The 16369-nt window shown below is 56.9% G+C and overlaps 7 protein-coding genes across 7 annotated transcripts; 4 read left to right on the top strand and 3 right to left on the bottom strand.

Moving 5' to 3' along the window:
* Positions 1-244: 244 nt before the first annotated feature.
* Positions 245-1989, bottom strand: J3D65DRAFT_21479 (methionine aminopeptidase 1). The gene is made up of 4 exons (XM_066794523.1): positions 1620-1989; positions 1145-1558; positions 542-1088; positions 245-494 (listed from the first exon to the last, which is right to left on the bottom strand). The coding sequence occupies exons 1-4, from the start codon at positions 1758-1760 to the stop codon at positions 376-378; spliced, it is 1221 nt and encodes a 406-aa protein (XP_066659718.1). The 5' UTR covers positions 1761-1989; the 3' UTR covers positions 245-375.
* On the top strand, positions 1928-4237 carry J3D65DRAFT_609721 (kynurenine 3-monooxygenase). The gene is made up of 3 exons (XM_066798720.1): positions 1928-2299; positions 2535-2749; positions 2807-4237. The coding sequence occupies exons 1-3, from the start codon at positions 2191-2193 to the stop codon at positions 4064-4066; spliced, it is 1584 nt and encodes a 527-aa protein (XP_066659717.1). The 5' UTR covers positions 1928-2190; the 3' UTR covers positions 4067-4237.
* On the bottom strand, positions 4167-5200 carry J3D65DRAFT_609720 (uncharacterized protein). The gene is made up of 2 exons (XM_066798719.1): positions 4849-5200; positions 4167-4774 (listed from the first exon to the last, which is right to left on the bottom strand). Exons 1-2 carry the CDS (start codon positions 5084-5086, stop codon positions 4383-4385), a joined length of 630 nt encoding a protein of 209 aa, XP_066659716.1. The 5' UTR covers positions 5087-5200; the 3' UTR covers positions 4167-4382.
* A 379-nt stretch (positions 5201-5579) lies between these two features.
* Positions 5580-7268, top strand: J3D65DRAFT_21442 (MEMO1 family). The gene is made up of 5 exons (XM_066794517.1): positions 5580-5852; positions 5911-5979; positions 6035-6259; positions 6318-6838; positions 6899-7268. Exons 1-4 carry the CDS (start codon positions 5674-5676, stop codon positions 6826-6828), a joined length of 984 nt encoding a protein of 327 aa, XP_066659715.1. The 5' UTR covers positions 5580-5673; the 3' UTR covers positions 6829-6838; positions 6899-7268.
* A 1075-nt stretch (positions 7269-8343) lies between these two features.
* On the top strand, positions 8344-10997 carry J3D65DRAFT_545043 (avenacinase; the record flags this gene model as incomplete). The annotated part of the gene is made up of 4 exons (XM_066796745.1): positions 8344-8410; positions 8513-8628; positions 8793-9392; positions 9444-10997. The coding sequence occupies 4 exons, from the start codon at positions 8344-8346 to the stop codon at positions 10995-10997; spliced, it is 2337 nt and encodes a 778-aa protein (XP_066659714.1).
* A 720-nt stretch (positions 10998-11717) lies between these two features.
* On the bottom strand, positions 11718-13617 carry J3D65DRAFT_21314 (acyl-CoA dehydrogenase/oxidase). Its single transcript, XM_066794508.1, has 4 exons — positions 13390-13617; positions 13077-13342; positions 12596-13025; positions 11718-12547 (listed from the first exon to the last, which is right to left on the bottom strand). Exons 1-4 carry the CDS (start codon positions 13514-13516, stop codon positions 11739-11741), a joined length of 1632 nt encoding a protein of 543 aa, XP_066659713.1. The 5' UTR covers positions 13517-13617; the 3' UTR covers positions 11718-11738.
* A 1031-nt stretch (positions 13618-14648) lies between these two features.
* Positions 14649-16271, top strand: J3D65DRAFT_20917 (chaperonin 10-like protein). The gene is made up of 3 exons (XM_066794487.1): positions 14649-14813; positions 14865-15641; positions 15710-16271. Exons 1-3 carry the CDS (start codon positions 14760-14762, stop codon positions 15977-15979), a joined length of 1101 nt encoding a protein of 366 aa, XP_066659712.1. The 5' UTR covers positions 14649-14759; the 3' UTR covers positions 15980-16271.
* The last annotated feature ends 98 nt before the right edge of the window (positions 16272-16369 follow it).

Genomic DNA, 16369 nt, shown 5'->3' with positions numbered 1-16369 from the left:
CGGCCGGATCATCCACGTGCAGAATAACGCGTTTGGGCAACCTGAGGTGACGGATTCCCGAGGGTTGATGGATGGCTTGACTTGGGCCATGACGAAACCAGGCAGCTCTTCCATTCCCTGCACCCCACCGGCACCCCCAGCTGCGGTGGTGCCCAGCCATCTTCAATTTTTTACCAATACAAGAACCACCAACGCCTACGTCTTCTTTTCACTCAATCGCCTCGTCTCGCTACGCCGTCAAATGCCGCTTTTCATGATTGCTCTCCCCATGTCTCTCCACATCCCGCCCCCGCGCCGCATACACCTTCGACGTGATCAGAGGTATCTAGAAACAGAATCATATCATCGGATCCCCAAGTCCTCTCTCGTGACCACTCAAGCTTCCTGCTTCGCTCCGTTCGTGTTACCCGGGATCGGCACAGGGCCACCAGGAGAATCCGGTAACCTAGCGGTCAAAACCTCGACGCCGTCTTCGGTAACCAGCAAAGTGTGTTCTGTTTCGAGTCAGTCATGCTTTTGACGAGCCTGAGGGTCCGCTCACCAAATTGCGCCGTCCGCTTGCCATCCTGCGTCGCGCTAGTCCAGTCGTCTGGCCACGTCTTGTCCCGGTGTGTGCCCAGCGCAATCATGGGCTCGATCGTGAAGCACATGCCGGGTTTGGCAGTGCCCACAGCCTTGTTCTTTGCGTAGTGCGGAACGTTGGGGGGGCAGTGGAAGAGCTGGTTGACACCGTGACCGCAGTACGTCTTGATTACGCTGCAGTTCCTTTGCTTGGAGAGCTTCTCAATCACGTTGCCGGGTTCGCGGAAAAGCATGCCGGGCTTGACAATCTTGATGGCTTCGTCAAGGGTGTCGCGTGCCGTCTCCACCACGCGGATCGAGTCGGCATCAGCCAGCGCCTTGTCTCCGATGTAGTACGTCTCGTTGATATCGCCGTGGAAGCCGTTGTGATAAAGCGAAACGTCAATGTTGAGAATGTCACCGTCCTGGAGAACGCGCTGATCGGGGATGCCGTGGCAGATGATTTCATTCAGCGAAGTACAAACCGACTTGGGGAAGTGGTAGTAGTTCAGCGGCGAGGGGTAGGCCTAGTGGTATTGTGAATATTTGGAAATCCCGCGTGCAGAGACAAGGGCCAACTCACATTTCTCTCCACACAAGCATTGTGCACGACCTCGTCAACATAGTCCGTGGTAACTCCAGGGACAGCCGCGCGTGCAGCAATGTCCAAAACTTCGCGCGACAGTCGGCAGACCTTCCTCATGCCCTCTATCTCGTCCTTGGAAAGAACCTTGATTTTGTTCCTGTTGACAAAGATCTGCTCGCTTCTCGGGATACCATCCTTGGCGTAGTCTGGAAGCGTTATGCTCTTCGGTACTTGTCTGCGCGGCGACAGCGGGTAAACGGGACGCAAGGAGCCGGTAAAGTCGAAGCTGGGGAACGGGTTGTAGTGGCCGGTTTCTGGGTCGGGGAGTGAGACTACTTTCGGTGGAAAGAGTTTGCGGAGAGGGTTACTTGTGCCTGCGCCAGCTGCCTTGTGGATTGCTTTGTGGTCATTCTAAGCATGCGATCAGGTCAGCCCACTTGAACCACGCGCAAATCCATGTTCTGAAAATTACCCAGTTCTTCTTGAAGCAGTCCTGCGAGCAAAAGTACGAGTCCTTGCCCAGCTTCTGGCACGTGGGACATTGGAGGTTCGATGCATCGTTGGGGCAGTCCTTCCCCAGGCACTTGCGCGCAGGCGCGTCTTCCGAAGCCATGGCTGCGCGTGTTGAGAAAGCGAGTGGTGGTGAGACTGGAGTCCGGACCGAGGCAGCCGGCTAGGACGAGGCGATGTCGCGGCGGGAGAGGTGGTGAGAGGCGACAGGCGGTGACCAAAGATGCGAGCCTGGTCGAGAGTCTCAACAAGGCTGAGGCCGAGGGAGCGCGAGAACAAGGGCAGCTGGTTGAAGCTTTGGTCTTTGGCAGGGCAGCACAAAAATGGGCGGCATCGACTTTTGAGAGTCATGCACTAGTCCCCCGCGGCTCGCCAATCACAAAAGCAGTAGTCATTTTCTCGGCCTTGCACTGTACACCCTCCACACTCTCACGCCATTGCGACTTCGCTCAAATTTCTGCTTCTCTCTCTTGGTCCCAGGACCTTTTCTCCTCCTCCCTCCTTCTTTCCGCTTCCTCCGCGCTTCTTCAATCATGGCTGTTCAAAAAACGGTTGTGGTCGGAGCGGGTCCCGTTGGCGCGCTTGCAGCGATCTACGCCGCACGGCGTGGTGACGAGGTTGAGGTCTACGAGTTGCGAGGAGGTGAGTCTAAAGCGCTACAGCCTTTCCGTCTGCTTGATTGTCTTGTTCCTCGCCCAGTCTTCAACCTTCACCCCGCTTCTGAATTTTCGCCACTGCAAATCTCCCGCTCCCTCAGCGCTGGCAGTTTTCAAATTTTGGGGCCGCTGGCCAAAATTTCCACATGCTTGGTCATCCGGGCAAAGATTACAAACGGTCATGCTCTCTCAAAATGGAACCTACTCTAATAGGCAAGCAGATCTGAGAGACCCTACCACGACCCTGCTCAACTTTACAAGATCTATAAATCTTGCGATTTCTGAGCGTGGTATCAATTCCATGAGAAAAGCAGAATGTCCTGGTCTGCTGGAATCAGTGCTCGAAGAGACCATTCCCATGCATGGCCGCATGATCCATGGCCGCAAGAATGACCAAAACTTCCAAGAGGCACAGCTGTACGATGTTCGCGGAAGAGTGAGTTTCATGACGTCATTCGATGTTTCCCGGCCCATGACTGACATGCCGCAATAGTTTCTGCGAGCAATTGACAGGTCCAGCTTGAACACACGATTGCTGGACGAGCTCGAGAGCATGCCCAATGTCAAGTTCTTCTTCCACCATAAGCTGGTCGGCGCAGATTTCAAGAACAACGTAGCTTGGTTTGAGCACCTCAAGACGGCCGCACAGCAAGCTACAAGCACAACGACATCTTCGGGCAATCGCGAAGTAGAAGTCAAATTCGACTTCATGATTGGCGCGGATGGTGCCCACTCCGCAGTCCGGTACCACCTTATGAAATATGCCCGCATGGATTACATGCAAGAATACATCGACACTCTCTGGTGTGAGTTCCGGATGGATCCCGCCCCTCATTCAGAAAACGACGGTTTCAGAATCCCGCCAAACTACCTGCACATCTGGCCGGGGAAGGAGTTCATGTTCATCGCCATTCCTTCAATCGACAAAACCTTTACCTGCACGCTCTTCCTCCCGGCAGACGGCTTCTCCAAGCTAGATGCCAATCCCGACCAGCTTGTGCCATTCTTCCAAAAGCACTTTCCTGGCGTCGTCCCCGATCTCATCTCGGAAGACGACCTGCGGAGGCAGTACAACGAGAATCCTCACCTCCCGCTGATCAGCATCAAATGCTCGCCGTATCACTACGGCAGCTCCTGTGTCATCCTGGGCGATGCCGCGCATGCAATGGTACCGTTCTATGGCCAAGGAATGAACGCTGGTCTCGAGGACGTTCGCGTATTGTACGACTGTCTCGACCAATTCTCGCCGCCGGCTGAAAAGGAACCCGAGACAGCCACTACACTCGACGCATCCAACTATGCACTTGTGAATGGCGACCCTGTTGCCCGTGCAAACGCTCGCGCTCAGGCTCTCGACCGCTACTCGACGCTCCGCCGGCCGGACGCCCACACTATCAACGACCTCGCGCTGCGCAACTATGGCGAGATGCGCTCAGACGTCATCAGCCCCATCTACCGCATGCGCAAGGCCGTGGAAGAGTGGCTCAGTGTCAACGTGCCCAGCCTCGGCTTCGCGACCCAGTATTCCCGCGTCACCTTTGGCAACGAGAGGTACTCGGAAGTCAAGCGTGCGGTTGGACGGCAGTCGCAGGTCTTGCTCGGTGCCATGCTCACGACGTTTGTGGGCACGGCGAGCTGGGTTGCCTGGCTGGTGTGGAGGCTCGAGAGCAGCCGTTCGAGACCCTCGGGAGTTGGAGGTTTCTTGGGACGCCTGGGACAGAGCATACAGGATTTCGGACGGAGACTTGCTTGATTACGGCCAGGGTCTGTGGGTTGAGCCCATACGGCTGGATAGAGATGGGCTGGCAACTCCCCTCAAACGTCAACATAGAGATGATAAATATTAATTGAAAACTTGCTGCATTTAGGGGTCTAAATGATGCGAGTGCCAGACTCGCCGATCCCTCGCCAGCCGTCTCTGAAACGCCTGACCTGAAAAGATTCTGAGCCTGAATAATGCTCCCCATTGCAACGCCGAGCCCACATCCAACTTTTGACACAAAATTATGCGTGCACAGTACCGTGTCGCGACCAGCAAAACGACGCCGTCACCCAAAAATTCAGCACCCTCAACACATGGCACAATTCAAGCATCTCCTCTCGTTCCCAAACACGGAGCACGAAGCACAAACCGTCTTCTCGCACCGCCTGCACACGCACTCGTCTAAATCGACGCCCATGTCCATACCCACTCCGTAGTAGCCCACGAGCGACACGTCGCAGTCATCGCAGCGCAGCGCCGCCGTATCCTTCATGGCCGCAGCGGAGATCGACGTGTCGGGCGGCTGGACCGGCGGCTTTGAAATGTGCCAGAACTGGTGCAGCGTCGACTTTTGCACGGGCACGAGCTGCTGCTGGGGGAACTGCGCGGCGGGGGCCGAGGCAGAGACATCTGTCTCGGACGAGGCATTGGGGGCGGAGACATGGCGCTGGGCGTCGTAGAGGCGACGCAGAGTGGATTCTGCTGGTTCGGTTAGTCGCTGACGGTGGGCGGTTGGGTTGTCGGGTTGTCGTGTGCCCGTGGTGTGCTCGTACCGTGGATCATGCGCTCATCGGGCCTGTCGTCGCGGAAGCGCTTGAAATTGCGGCCGCTGATGTTCTCGCGCGGTTGCGGCTGTTGCTGCTGCGAGGGCCATGTCCAGCTGGCCGGCATTGGGTCCGCGATGGGCGCATCGTCCATGTCAATGCATGGTGGGCTTGAGGAACGCGAAAAGAGACTCGATGAAGAGAGTGGTGACGAGGTCGAGTCGGAGCGCTTGCGCTTGTGGGCCATGGCGTAGATGTTGCGTCGGGCGAGAGGAGGGTTGAGGTGGAGAAAGGATGTGTGGGTAAGATATGGAGAATGGAGAGCGCGGGTTGGGCTGTGGGCTAAAGAGACGGGATGATGGGATGAAAGAGTTGGGCGCGCGGACGCGTTCGGAGTACCTGACGTGATGAGTGGGTGCTGGTGGCTGGGAGCAGTGCGGATAAAGTCGTTGCCGGGACTTTGCAGCACTTCGCGCAACATGACGGCCATGATGGAGATAAAGCTATCCCCGTCTTAAATGCCAGGCTGTGGGGCTGAGCTCACGTCTTGACGTCCATCTTTATACACGTCTTGCCTGTTGACTTCGTGACAGTATCTATCCCGCATTTTTCTGTCGTTGAAATAGACAATTCATTAATTAATTGAGCGCTCGTTCAATCCTCCCTGCCCTCTCAACCGCTGCCACAACCCCCACGTGAGCTGCAACTGCTGCCTCCCAGCAGCCTGTTTACCGCCCTACCCCGCCGCCAACCATTCAACAACATCGAGCTTCGAGACTTACCAGTTTGACCGAAAGATTTCTTCCAAAACTACTATCAGTCGTGTCGACCAAGATGCCAAGCAGGGAAGCCAGCCACGCTGGATCATGGTATTCCAGCAGCAAAAGCACCCTCTCATCTGAGCTGGATCAATGGCTTGATGATGTGCCTGCATCCACCAAGGGCATCAGGCCTGCTTCTCAGGGTGTCACCATTGATCTGCCTTCTGCCGGTGCACGAGCCATCATCGCCCCGTAGGTCCATTCTGAACTGTCACTTGGGACCGGCTCGTTGGCTCATTTGGATTTGTAGGCATGCCGGATATGCCTACTCGGGTCCTGCTGCCGCGTGGGCTTACAAGGCTTTGGATTTGTCGAATGCGTAAGATTCTACCGTGAAGAAAACATGGGAACTTTGACAGGCCAACACGAAGCAGCAAACGCGTCTTCCTACTTGGACCGTCTCACCATTACTACTTGACTGGCTGCGCTCTCTCCAAGTGTGACAGCTACGAGACCCCATTGGGTAATCTCAAGATTGACACTGAGACTGTTGCTGAGCTGCACAAGAAGGGCAAGTTTGACAAGATGAGCGTGTCACAGGACGAGGACGAGCATAGCCTGGAGATGCACTTGCCTTACATCTACAAAATGATGTCCAGGTAAGCCCGTCCACGTGGCCGCGAAGTCATGGAACATCTTCCTCACGCCCGCCCGCAGGCAATTTTCCGATCCATTTCAGTTCCCGCCGGTTGTTCCCATCCTCGTGGGTGCCACCTCTGGCGCCACCGAACGCCAGTACGGGGAGATCCTCGCGCCATATCTTGCGGATCCTACTGCCGTCTTCATCATTTCCTCCGACTTTTGTCACTGGGGCTCCCGGTTCAGGTACACTTACTACGAGTCGGCCCCTGGCGATTCGAGATCGCTACGGACGTCTGATGCGCCACCAAAGAAGCCGGCCATTCACGAAAGCATTGCAAACGTCGACGGGTACTGCATGGATGCTGTTGAATCCAAGAGCCACAAGAACTTCCTTGAAATCCTGGAAGAGACAGGCAACACTGTCTGTGGGAGACATCCCATCGGTGTCGTCATGGCCGCGATCGAGACCTTGTCGCTGGAAGAAGAAAAGGGCAAATTTCGATTCGTCAGATATGAAAGAAGCAGCGACTGCGTCACTCCCCGGGATAGCTCAGTGAGCTATTGCAGCGCGTTGGCGATTTTCTAGGGGTTTTCAGGTCGGTGTTGTGACTTCCCCTGTCCAGAACCCACTCATGATTCTGATGTAGTAAGCACAGGAAAATTTCAGCCGCATCCACTACGTGGACCGACCAGGAGCATTCGCGTGTGGACACGAGGCCCGAAGCCCGAGTCATTTTGGTAGAGCTCTATAGACCCTCAACTTGCATTTCGGTGCTCTATACTCCGAGCTCGCACATACTTCTGGTGACAAGACAGTAAGACAGCTAACATACGCCCGTAGCGCAAGCTCATCGACCGTATTCACCGTCCATTCAGGCAGTACTTCGGCATACCCACGGCCTAGTACATCGTGACGGGGCTGCCAGGTGTGGCTGGATTCAATAGCCGAAGAACTCGACTGTCGGCTGATTCTACAAGTGACGACGCCCAGTCGCTTACGACAGAATCCTCCACTTCTTCGCCGTACATTGCTAGATGATGGCGCATCTCAGTTCGGATGCTTGAACAAGTGCTGAGGTAAGTCGGCGGAATTGCCGTGGGGTTTGGGGGGAGAGGAGGTAAAGAGCCGAGCGAAATCTGACACCGATCCACTGAGCACGAGATGCTCTGACCAAGGCGAGACGTCTGAAGATACTTCGGCATTTGACCCTCGTCAAGCAGCGGCACATGCCGCATAAAGTGGAGCCTCCAAAAGCTGGGGTGCGGGGACGGATGCAGTGAACGTCCCCGCGGGTCTTTCTCGGACACACCTTGTTTGCGCTCTGGTGATCATCTCCCCAGGTTTTTGCAACGGAAATATGCGACTTGACTTGGCCCCGGGAGTTGGGTACTGTAGAGTCCGTTCATGTCAGAAACCCGGGACCATGGACAATGGGTAAGCTTAAACTTGTGCTTGAGCTGATGCCAGCTGAGGCATCATCAAAGGGAGGCCTTGCAGGTTGCTTTTCTTCTTCACCTCCTACTTCTTCCCTCTCCAATTTTTCGATCACCGGGCTGTCATGTCATTTCAAATGTCGGGGTTCGGCGACATCGTTGACCTTGCTCCATCAGGAAGCTCGAACCCATGCCAGCCACCGGCCCCAGCGACGCACCCCAGACTGCATCTGGCCCTACGGCAGGTTCTGCATCCCCCACATAATCACCATTGTTGGGCACTTTCATTGCCGAAAAACCGTCACGAGGTGTAGCAGTGCCAAGATGGCTGCGGATACATCCATCGCTGGCTTCAGCGCCGCCGCCACAGCGTCGACCAGTACAGCCATGTCGCCGGGAGGTCGTCGGCCAATACCTCCATCGGTGGTCTGTACCGCTCCAAGTGCTGCTTCCAAGTGCCGTGATCTCGGACCTGGACGTGATGCCCCAATTTTTCTGGCAAAACTTCGCTCGATGGCGACCGAGCACTGAGGGGGCCGCAAGGTGGAAGTACCGTTATAAAAGGGGTTGTTGGAGAGCGAGTTGAGGAGGCTGCAGAGCTGGTCAATTCCTCATCATGGCTTCTCCCAGGAACTCGATGGCGCTTCTGGCCCTTGCGGTCTCTTTCATGGGCGGCGTCTCTGCTGCTTGGGACCCTTCATTGTACACCACGAGTCCCGCTGTCCTTCCCTCTCGTGAGTGTTTTCTCGTGTCCTAGTCTTGAGTCAGATGACTGGCTCGGACGGATCTTCCTAACCATTGCTTTTGGTCTGATAGTTTGCTGACTTTGTTTTCAGCCAATACCACTGGTATCGGATGGGAAGATGCATTTGCAAAGGCTCAGGACTTCCTCGCAGAATTGACCTTGGAAGAGAAGACCACCTTGATTACTGGTACAAACGGACCTTGCCCTGTAAGTCGCCAATGCCTTTGCTCTGCACAATTGCACCAAAAGTCGAAAAAAACTTTTTTTTTTCTCTCTCTCTTTTTGATTCTTCGAGCTTTGAATGCTCCTTGCGCAGCTCATTCGTCGAAGGCGTGCTTTTGGACACAATTAATCTTCTAACTTCACCACAGGGCAACATCATTGGAATAGAAAGACTCGGCTTCAAGGGCCTTTGTCTGCAAGACGGCCCCTTGTCCATTAGACAAGCAACTTATGCTTCTGTCTTCCCGGCCGGCGTTAACGCTGGAGCCTCCTTTGATAGGGAGCAGTTCTACAAGCGAGGCCTCTACATGGGCCAAGAGTTCAAGGGCAAGGGTGCCGAGATTGCATTGGGTCCTGTTGCTGGCCCACTCGGCCGGACGCCCTGGGGTGGTCGCAACTGGGAAGGCTTCGGTGCCGACCCCTACTTGTCTGGTATTGCCAATGCAGAGACTGTGCTCGGCATCCAGGACGCAGGTGTCCAAGCCACAACCAAGCACTTCATCGGCAACGAACAGGAGACGCAACGCAACCCAAGCGTTGCCGACGATGGCACCACCATCGAGTCGGTTTCGACCAACATTGACGATCGTGCTATGCATGAGCTTTATGTCTGGCCGTTCGCCGACGCGGTCAAGGCGGGGACGGCTTCCATCATGTGCTCCTACAACCGGCTCAACGGTTCATACGGCTGCCAAAACTCTAAGATTCTTAACGGAATTCTTAAAGATGAGCTTCGATTTCAGGGTCACGTGATGAGCGATTGGGAAGCTTTTTAAACTCCTATTTGTCGATATCTTCAGCTAACGAATGCTCACAGGGGTGCGGTCCACGCTGGTGTTGCCACAATTGAGGCTGGGCTGGATATGAACATGCCCGGCGGCATTGGATTCAGTTCTCCAACGCCCTCTTTCTGGGGCGCCAACGCCACGGCAGCTGTCAACAATGGAACTATTCCTGAGAGCCGGATTGACGACATGATTCTCCGCATCATGACCCCCTACTTCCATCTGGGCCAGGACAAGGACTTCCCACCGGTTGACAAGTCCTCGGCGGAGATCAACGGCAAGGCGGAGAGCTCTTTCGGCTTCCCCTTCGAGCTGGGCCCCATTGTCGACGTGCGCACTGAGGAACACACGCAGTTCATCCGCGAATCCGCCGCCAACTCGACGGTTCTCATCAAGAACACTGGATCGCTGCCTCTCAAGGCGCCCAAGAACATTGCCGTCTTTGGCAACGGCGCAGGTGACTACGAGGCCGGGCTGTACTCTTTCGTTGGCGCCTTCTTGGCGGACGCTGAAGAGCAAGGAACACTTGGGTCCGGCGGCGGCAGCGGAACTGGTCGTTATTCCTACCTTGTCACACCCCTGGAGGCCATCAAGGCGCGGGCGAAGCAGGACGACGCTCTTGTCCAGTTCATCCTGTCCAACGAAGTCATTACGGAGTACGGCATCGACACCATCGTACCCGCGCCCGAGGTCTGCCTCGTCTTCATCAAGTCGTGGGCCACGGAGGGTTTCGACCGCGATGAGCTCGAACCTGAACACAACGGCACCGCCGTCGTCGAGACTGTGGCAGACAGCTGCAGCAACACCATCGTTGTGCACAACGGAGCAGGCCCCGTGCTCCTCCCCTTCGCATCCCACCCCAACGTGACGGCCATCCTGCTCTCTCACTTCCCTGGCCAAGAGAGCGGCAACTCGCTCGTCGACGTGCTGTACGGCGACGTCAACCCATCCGGCCACCTCCCCTACACGATTCCCAGCTCGCTGAGCGTCGCCTCGCCGCCCATCGTCAACAGCACCGAGCTGGTCGAGACGACGGACCCCAACGCATGGCAAGACCCATTCACCGAGAGCCTCTACATCGACTACCGCTACTACGCCCTGAAGAACGGCTCAGTCGACTACCCCTTCGGCTTCGGTCTCTCATACACGACCTTCAGCCTCTCCGACCTGAGCGTCTCAGCCGTCCCGGGGACGTCCAACTCGTCCAGCCTGCCGTCGGCCTCCTCGCCAGTCCTGCCCGGCGGCAACGCCGACCTCTGGAAGCCGCTGTACGTCGCCAACGTGAGCGTGTCCAACACGGGCGACGTGGCGGGCGCCGCGGTCCCGCAGCTGTACGTCAACATTGCCGACGCGGGCGCGCCCGCCGGCACGCCGCAGTGGCAGCTGCGCGGCTTCGACCGCGTCGACCTGGCGCCCGGTGAGACCAAGACGGTCGGCTTCGAGCTGCTACGCCGCGATCTCAGCTTCTGGGATGTCGAGGCGCAGCAGTGGCGGCTGCCCAGCGGCACGATTGGTGTCGAGGCTGGCTTCAACTTTGAGGAGAGGACCGTCAAGGCTAGTTTGGCTTGAGTTGGATGGTGGTGGTGATGATGGGGAGGTCAGGAGTGAAAGAGAGAGAGGAGGAGTGGTATGCATCTTAATGAGACACGAGGTTGAGCATCGCATGATATGACTCTTTTCTTCTTCTGTACGTATTTAAGCAATAATCGCCCTCGCGGGCGGTCACTCACAAACCTGGTCAAAACATTTGGCATCTTGTGGTGATTGAAAAGGGGGAGTGCAGGATTCTAGCCGCCCCTTATTGTCTTCAGCAGTATTTCCGATAAACTGGGCTGGGCACATGTTCATGATCCCGGTCTAAGACGGGCGCCTTTTGTCGTACCTCGGTCAGTTACTTGTGCCTGTTTCGCACGAAATAATGTGTGGAGAGCCAGAGTATCGTCCTTGTCCCTCTAGTGCAATGTCTTCTTACCACTGCAGGTCCCTCGATCTGGCTACGGCAATACAAAAGACTGCTTCCTATGCGCAACCCGGGCGTGATTGCTCCTGGAGCGCAGGCGCAGCAGTGAATGAATGCTCCCCAGATGCTTACACACTGCCAGGCCTCATTTCTTTCAACAACCACTGTGTTACCAAACATGGAACCACACCAGATCAATCTCACTGCAAGAAATGTTTTGATCGAGAGCAAAGAAATCCAATCTACAGTGTCTTGCAAATCCCCAACTGCAGCACCCGACAAGAGAGATTGTCCGCCCCAATGAGCTAGCTCCCCACGCCCGCATCTTACACACGCAACCGGACCACCGCTTACAGCTTCATCCCCAGCACCTTGTGCACCCTCAATGCCTGCCTGATGCTCAGGTCGAGCATAATCTCCTCGGAGCCACCGGGGATGGCGTACGCCCTGACGTCCCTGTAGAGGCGCTCGACGCGACCTCCCTGGCCGCCGCGGCTGTAGGACAAGCCACCGTAGATCTGGGAGGCCTCGCGAGCGCAGAACTCAAACGTCGTCGTGGCCTGGGCCTTGAGGCCGGCGATGGCGCCGCCGAGCTTCAGCATGGCCTCCATCTCGTCCATGTTCTGGCACTGGAAGATGAGGTTCTCGAGCCAGTTGTACGAGGCCTCGATCTGCCGCGCCATGTGGGCCAGCTTGAGACGGATGACGGGGTGGTCGATCAGGCGCTTGCCGAACGTCCTGCGCTTGTGCGCGTACTTCATGCTGTCCTCGTAGCACACGCGGCTGAAGCGCAGGCACTGGATGATGATGCCCATGCGCTCGTGGTTGAAGTTGGTCATGATGACCTTGAAGCCTTGGTTCTCCTTGCCGATCAAGTTCTCGACGGGGACCTTGACGTCTTCAAAGGTGATGTATGTCGTGCCGGAGCTCCACACACCCTGGCAGTCCATGCGGCGCGTCTTAACGCCGCCAAACGCGCGGTCGATGAGAAGGACAGAAACGCCGTTCATACCCTCACCTCCAGTGCGGACTGCGGTGGTGAAGTAGTCACACCAGATACCGTTGGTGATCCACTTCTTCTCGCCGTTGACAATGTAGTGCTTGCCGTCCTCCGACAGCTTGGCCTCGCAGGTCAGGTTGGCAACGTCGGATCCGGCATCTGCGATGAATCAGTCACTGATCGCCTGATTACTGATATAGAGCTTACCGGGCTCGGTGATGGCAAGACAGATGCGCTTTTCACCATTCAAGATTGCTGGCAGAATCCTATCCAACAGAGCCTTCTTGCCGTGCTTGACGAGGGGCGGACCGCCGATGCCGTAACCACCGATGAGGTTCCACACCAAGCCACCGCTGCCTGTGCGCGACAGCTCGTCCGTGATGACCATCTCGTGGAAAAGATCCCAAGCCTCCGGAGGCACACTCTTGATGCGCTTGTCGGCCAAGTGAGTGGGATACGGGTGCATTCCCAGCAGACCGGTAAGATAGCCCCTCTCGCCCATGGCCCTGTAAATCTCCTCGGGTATCCGCTTGGCCTCATCCCACTCGGTGACGTAGGGCATGAGGTCGTTGTCGACCCATTCGCGGACCTCGGCGCGCAGGGCAGCGTGGGACTCGTTGAAGTAGGGAGAGTGGTACTGTCACCAAATGTTAGACGCCGCTTCGACAGGTTGAAGAGTGAGACTTACAGTCTGATACCATGAAGGGTCGGCGTATGGCACGAGGTCGCCAAACTGATCAAGAGGCTCCGACTGCTCTGGCGCGCCGCGCGGGGTGACGGATACGGTGCCAGGCTCGGCCTTGGGCTTTGCAACCTCAGCTGGAGGCGCAGCGGGCTTCGGCTTGCTGTCGAGGGATCCAACTTGGAGCTGCTTTTGGAACTTCTTCAAGATGCCCTCGTTGTGGTACTTCCAAAACTGCTTGGAGGCGTCCTTGCCGGCGACGCGCTGGAGGACTGCGAGAGGTGAGCGAGGTGATGGGGGAAAGGTCGCGTGAACATACTCTTCTTTCCTCCCGGGTGCTCCTCCTGGAACTTGGTCAGGTCGTAGACATCCTCGTCGACGATGATCCAAAGATCGTTGGGCTTGGAGTGGGCCTCGACGTCCGACTTTGAGAAAGATGCCGACATGGTGAAGGTGAGACAAGAGTGATAAGAGAGGCAAGGTGGTGGAGAAAGAGGATAAAGAGCAGCGGTGGAGTGACGGGATTAATAGGTACGGACTCGGCTTTGGGCGCGGTCGAGTGTCTGGGCGAGGCTTCACATGTCAGGGAGCAACAGACGTACCCCGGACTCCGCGAGTCTGGGGGCGTCCAGCCGCAGCATGGCCGACGTCAGATGGACCCGTGATGGGCTTCGAAGCAGCCAAAGACCGTAAATGGCCTCGATTGGGAAACAAGTGTCGGTTTGGACGAATTGAAGGCGTTGGCGGGAGCCGAGGTCCAGCGGGTCCCATTCGGCACTCCAGGGCTCACGTCACCCTCCCGGCGAATCATCGTCGGTCCATTATGCGCCTTTCGCACGCAACCAGCGTCGACTTGTTATAAGCGTCAGAGACTGAACAACCCAAAAGACCGACTGTCCGACATGTGTACTGATGTTCGTTTCTCTGCCCGGCCGCCACTCCCGCCGACAGCCGCTCGACGCCGGTAGCCAGCGCCCGCATAAACTTTGTCCTTGTCTCGATGAAAACAACATGGACCAAAAGCAACAGGATCATCACGTGGAGCGCGGGCTGTTCGCGGACGCCCTGGTACTGGATTGGATCCTCTCAGAGCTCCTTCATCCATCGAGCCCGGCTTGGCAACGGTTTCAACTTTTTTCCCGTTTTTCCATCTTCACTCAGTCGTCAATCTCTCGACAAAGATGCGCGCCAATCCACCCAATCGAATCGAGTCGTTGGCTTGCTCGGGTCCTGTGGTGTGACGTAAGCCAGACAGGGACAGCTGACGCCGCGTGTGAGCTTCCCCGGCCTGCCACCTCACATTCCTCGACCAAACACCATCTCCACCTTTTGCCGTCTCTACTGCTCGCCGCCCTACCTCATGAAGACACCGCACCTGCTGCTTACAAAAGCCCTCGTTGCTATCTCCAGATATCACCGCCCCCACCATCTTGGCTCGAGTCGCCAGCGACACTTTTCGCCGCGTGAACCCTGTTTGGTCCACCCAAAACAGCCTTGCTTTGCATCGAGTGTCCCAGCCGTCAGGAACCAATCCAAACTTCTTTGCGTTTCGTGTCCGTGTTATTAGACCCCGACCTTTGATAGATTATCAACATTGCCTTCAACCTCGACTATAAATCTGCCTCTTGACCTTGCTGTTACCTTCCATACAACATTCACACCCTCTTCCACAATCGCACACTGACCACCATGGCTGGGCTTGAAAACATTCCCGATCAGATGCTGGCTTGCCAGGTCGTCGAGGTACCCAATGCTTCCTCCCCCGACTGTCTCTCTTCTTCTAAACCGCCGCAGTTCAAGAAACCGTACAAAATCCACCATGTGCCAACGCCCAAGGACCTCCAGCCTCATGACCTCCTCATCAAGACGGCCGTCGCGTCGCTCTGCCACACTGACAACATGGTCCGCGAGGGCATCTTCCAGCCCAAGCTCCCCAGCACCGCCTCCCACGAGGGCGCCGGCACCGTAGCGGCCATGGGATCCGCCGTGACCGACTTCCACATCGGAGACCGCGTCATGGCCGGCCTGTACCTGCACGCGTGCGGCGTCTGCGGCGACTGCAAGGCCGACCTGCCGCAGTACTGCCAGACGAGCGAGGGCGCCATCGGCGTCAACACGCAAGGCTGCTTCGCCGACTATGTGCGCATCGACGCGCGGACGGCCGCCAAGCTGCCCGACGCCGTGACGTTTGGCACGGCCGCGCCGCTGGCCTGCGCCGGCTGCACCATCTTCCGCGCCATCAAGCAGGCGGGCGTGAAGGAGGGCGAGTGGCTGGGCCTCGTGGGCGCGGGCGGCGGCCTGGGCCACCTGGGCATCCAGTTTGCAAAGGCGCTGGGCGTCAGGGTCGTCGGCGTCGACGCCAGAGACGAGGGCTTGGAGCTGGCCCGGAAGACGGGCGCTGATGTCGTCGTCGACGCGCGCAAGGGCAAGGAGGCCGTCGTTGCGGCCGCGCAGGAGGCCACGGGCGGCGAGGGCGTGCACGCAACCGTCAACATCAGCGAGGCCAGCTCGGCGGCGGCGACCTCTTGCGCCATTACGCGGAGACACGGGTTGATGATCCAAATCGCACAGGTCCGTCCTGCCTTCCCCCTTTACTAAGCCGCAGGACCTCTGTGACTTACATTATTGTTGCCCCGCAGCCCGACCAAGTCAGCGTGCCCTTCTTCGAGCTGGTCTTCCGCAACATCAAGATCCACAGCTCGCTTGTTAGCTCGCCCACCGAGGCGCGCGAGATGCTGCAGGTCGTTGCCGAGCACGGCGTCCGCGTCACCAAGAACCCAGTCAACGGCCTGCTGGAGATCCCAAACCTCCTCGAGCTGGCAGCGTCGGGAAAGATGTCCGGCAAGGGCATCGTCATTGTTGATCCGGCCCAGATTGAGCTGGAGAAGCAGATTGGCGCCACTGTCTAACGAATTACCCACGAATCAGGATGAGGGGCTGAAAAAAAGGAGTTTGTTCGTGGTGCTTGTAGATGGGCTTAGGTGGGGCTGGGGGACTGGAGAAAGCGGTGCAGGTGATGTTGCTCATGTCTAGACGAGGTTATGTGACGACAAATGAATGAGGTTGACGTACGAAGTCGAAGTACGAGGTACGAATGCTTATGGAGTCGAGCTGGGCTTGTGCTTTTTGGAGACGGACTGGGCTTGTGCTTTTGGAGACTGAAAGGGCTTGTGCAGTTGGAGACAGACTTGGCTGATGCGGACGGTAGATAAGAGCGGACGACGAATGAAGTCTTTCCAAGTCAGAGACTTTTACAATGTGACAAATGTACAAGTGGACTGCATGTCAACGGTCCCCAA

This window comes from Phyllosticta citribraziliensis (genome assembly GCF_038025025.1).
Source record: "Phyllosticta citribraziliensis strain CPC 17464 chromosome Unknown J3D65scaffold_1, whole genome shotgun sequence".
Classification (NCBI taxonomy): Eukaryota; Fungi; Ascomycota; class Dothideomycetes; order Botryosphaeriales; family Phyllostictaceae; genus Phyllosticta; species Phyllosticta citribraziliensis.
The sequence above is the reverse complement of the archived record's forward strand: the minus strand, read 5'-3'. Positions and strand labels throughout refer to the sequence as shown.

Excerpts from the sequence above, each read along its gene's own strand:
- J3D65DRAFT_20917 (XM_066794487.1), top strand. The coding sequence starts at position 14,760 with ATGGCTGGGCTTGAAAACATTCCCGATCAGATGCTGGCTTGCCAGGTC. Across the intron at positions 14,814-14,864 it reads TGGCTTGCCAGGTCGTCGAG|TTCAAGAAACCGTACAAAAT; the intron begins GTACCCAATGCT and ends AAACCGCCGCAG. Across the intron at positions 15,642-15,709 it reads TGATGATCCAAATCGCACAG|CCCGACCAAGTCAGCGTGCC; the intron begins GTCCGTCCTGCC and ends GTTGCCCCGCAG.
- J3D65DRAFT_21442 (XM_066794517.1), top strand. The coding sequence starts at position 5,674 with ATGCCAAGCAGGGAAGCCAGCCACGCTGGATCATGGTATTCCAGCAGC. Across the intron at positions 5,980-6,034 it reads GCTTTGGATTTGTCGAATGC|CAAACGCGTCTTCCTACTTG; the intron begins GTAAGATTCTAC and ends AACACGAAGCAG. Across the intron at positions 6,260-6,317 it reads ATCTACAAAATGATGTCCAG|GCAATTTTCCGATCCATTTC; the intron begins GTAAGCCCGTCC and ends GCCCGCCCGCAG.
- J3D65DRAFT_609721 (XM_066798720.1), top strand. The coding sequence starts at position 2,191 with ATGGCTGTTCAAAAAACGGTTGTGGTCGGAGCGGGTCCCGTTGGCGCG. Across the intron at positions 2,300-2,534 it reads GGTCTACGAGTTGCGAGGAG|ATCTGAGAGACCCTACCACG; the intron begins GTGAGTCTAAAG and ends ATAGGCAAGCAG. Across the intron at positions 2,750-2,806 it reads TGTACGATGTTCGCGGAAGA|TTTCTGCGAGCAATTGACAG; the intron begins GTGAGTTTCATG and ends ATGCCGCAATAG.
- J3D65DRAFT_21479 (XM_066794523.1), bottom strand. The coding sequence starts at position 1,760 with ATGGCTTCGGAAGACGCGCCTGCGCGCAAGTGCCTGGGGAAGGACTGC. Across the intron at positions 1,089-1,144 it reads ATGCTTGTGTGGAGAGAAAT|GCCTACCCCTCGCCGCTGAA; the intron begins GTGAGTTGGCCC and ends CAATACCACTAG. Across the intron at positions 495-541 it reads CAAGCGGACGGCGCAATTTG|AACACACTTTGCTGGTTACC; the intron begins GTGAGCGGACCC and ends GACTCGAAACAG.
- J3D65DRAFT_609720 (XM_066798719.1), bottom strand. The coding sequence starts at position 5,086 with ATGGCCCACAAGCGCAAGCGCTCCGACTCGACCTCGTCACCACTCTCT. Across the intron at positions 4,775-4,848 it reads CGATGAGCGCATGATCCACG|AATCCACTCTGCGTCGCCTC; the intron begins GTACGAGCACAC and ends CCGAACCAGCAG.
- J3D65DRAFT_21314 (XM_066794508.1), bottom strand. The coding sequence starts at position 13,516 with ATGTCGGCATCTTTCTCAAAGTCGGACGTCGAGGCCCACTCCAAGCCC. Across the intron at positions 13,026-13,076 it reads ACCCTTCATGGTATCAGACT|TACCACTCTCCCTACTTCAA; the intron begins GTAAGTCTCACT and ends ATTTGGTGACAG. Across the intron at positions 12,548-12,595 it reads TCTTGCCATCACCGAGCCCG|ATGCCGGATCCGACGTTGCC; the intron begins GTAAGCTCTATA and ends GATTCATCGCAG.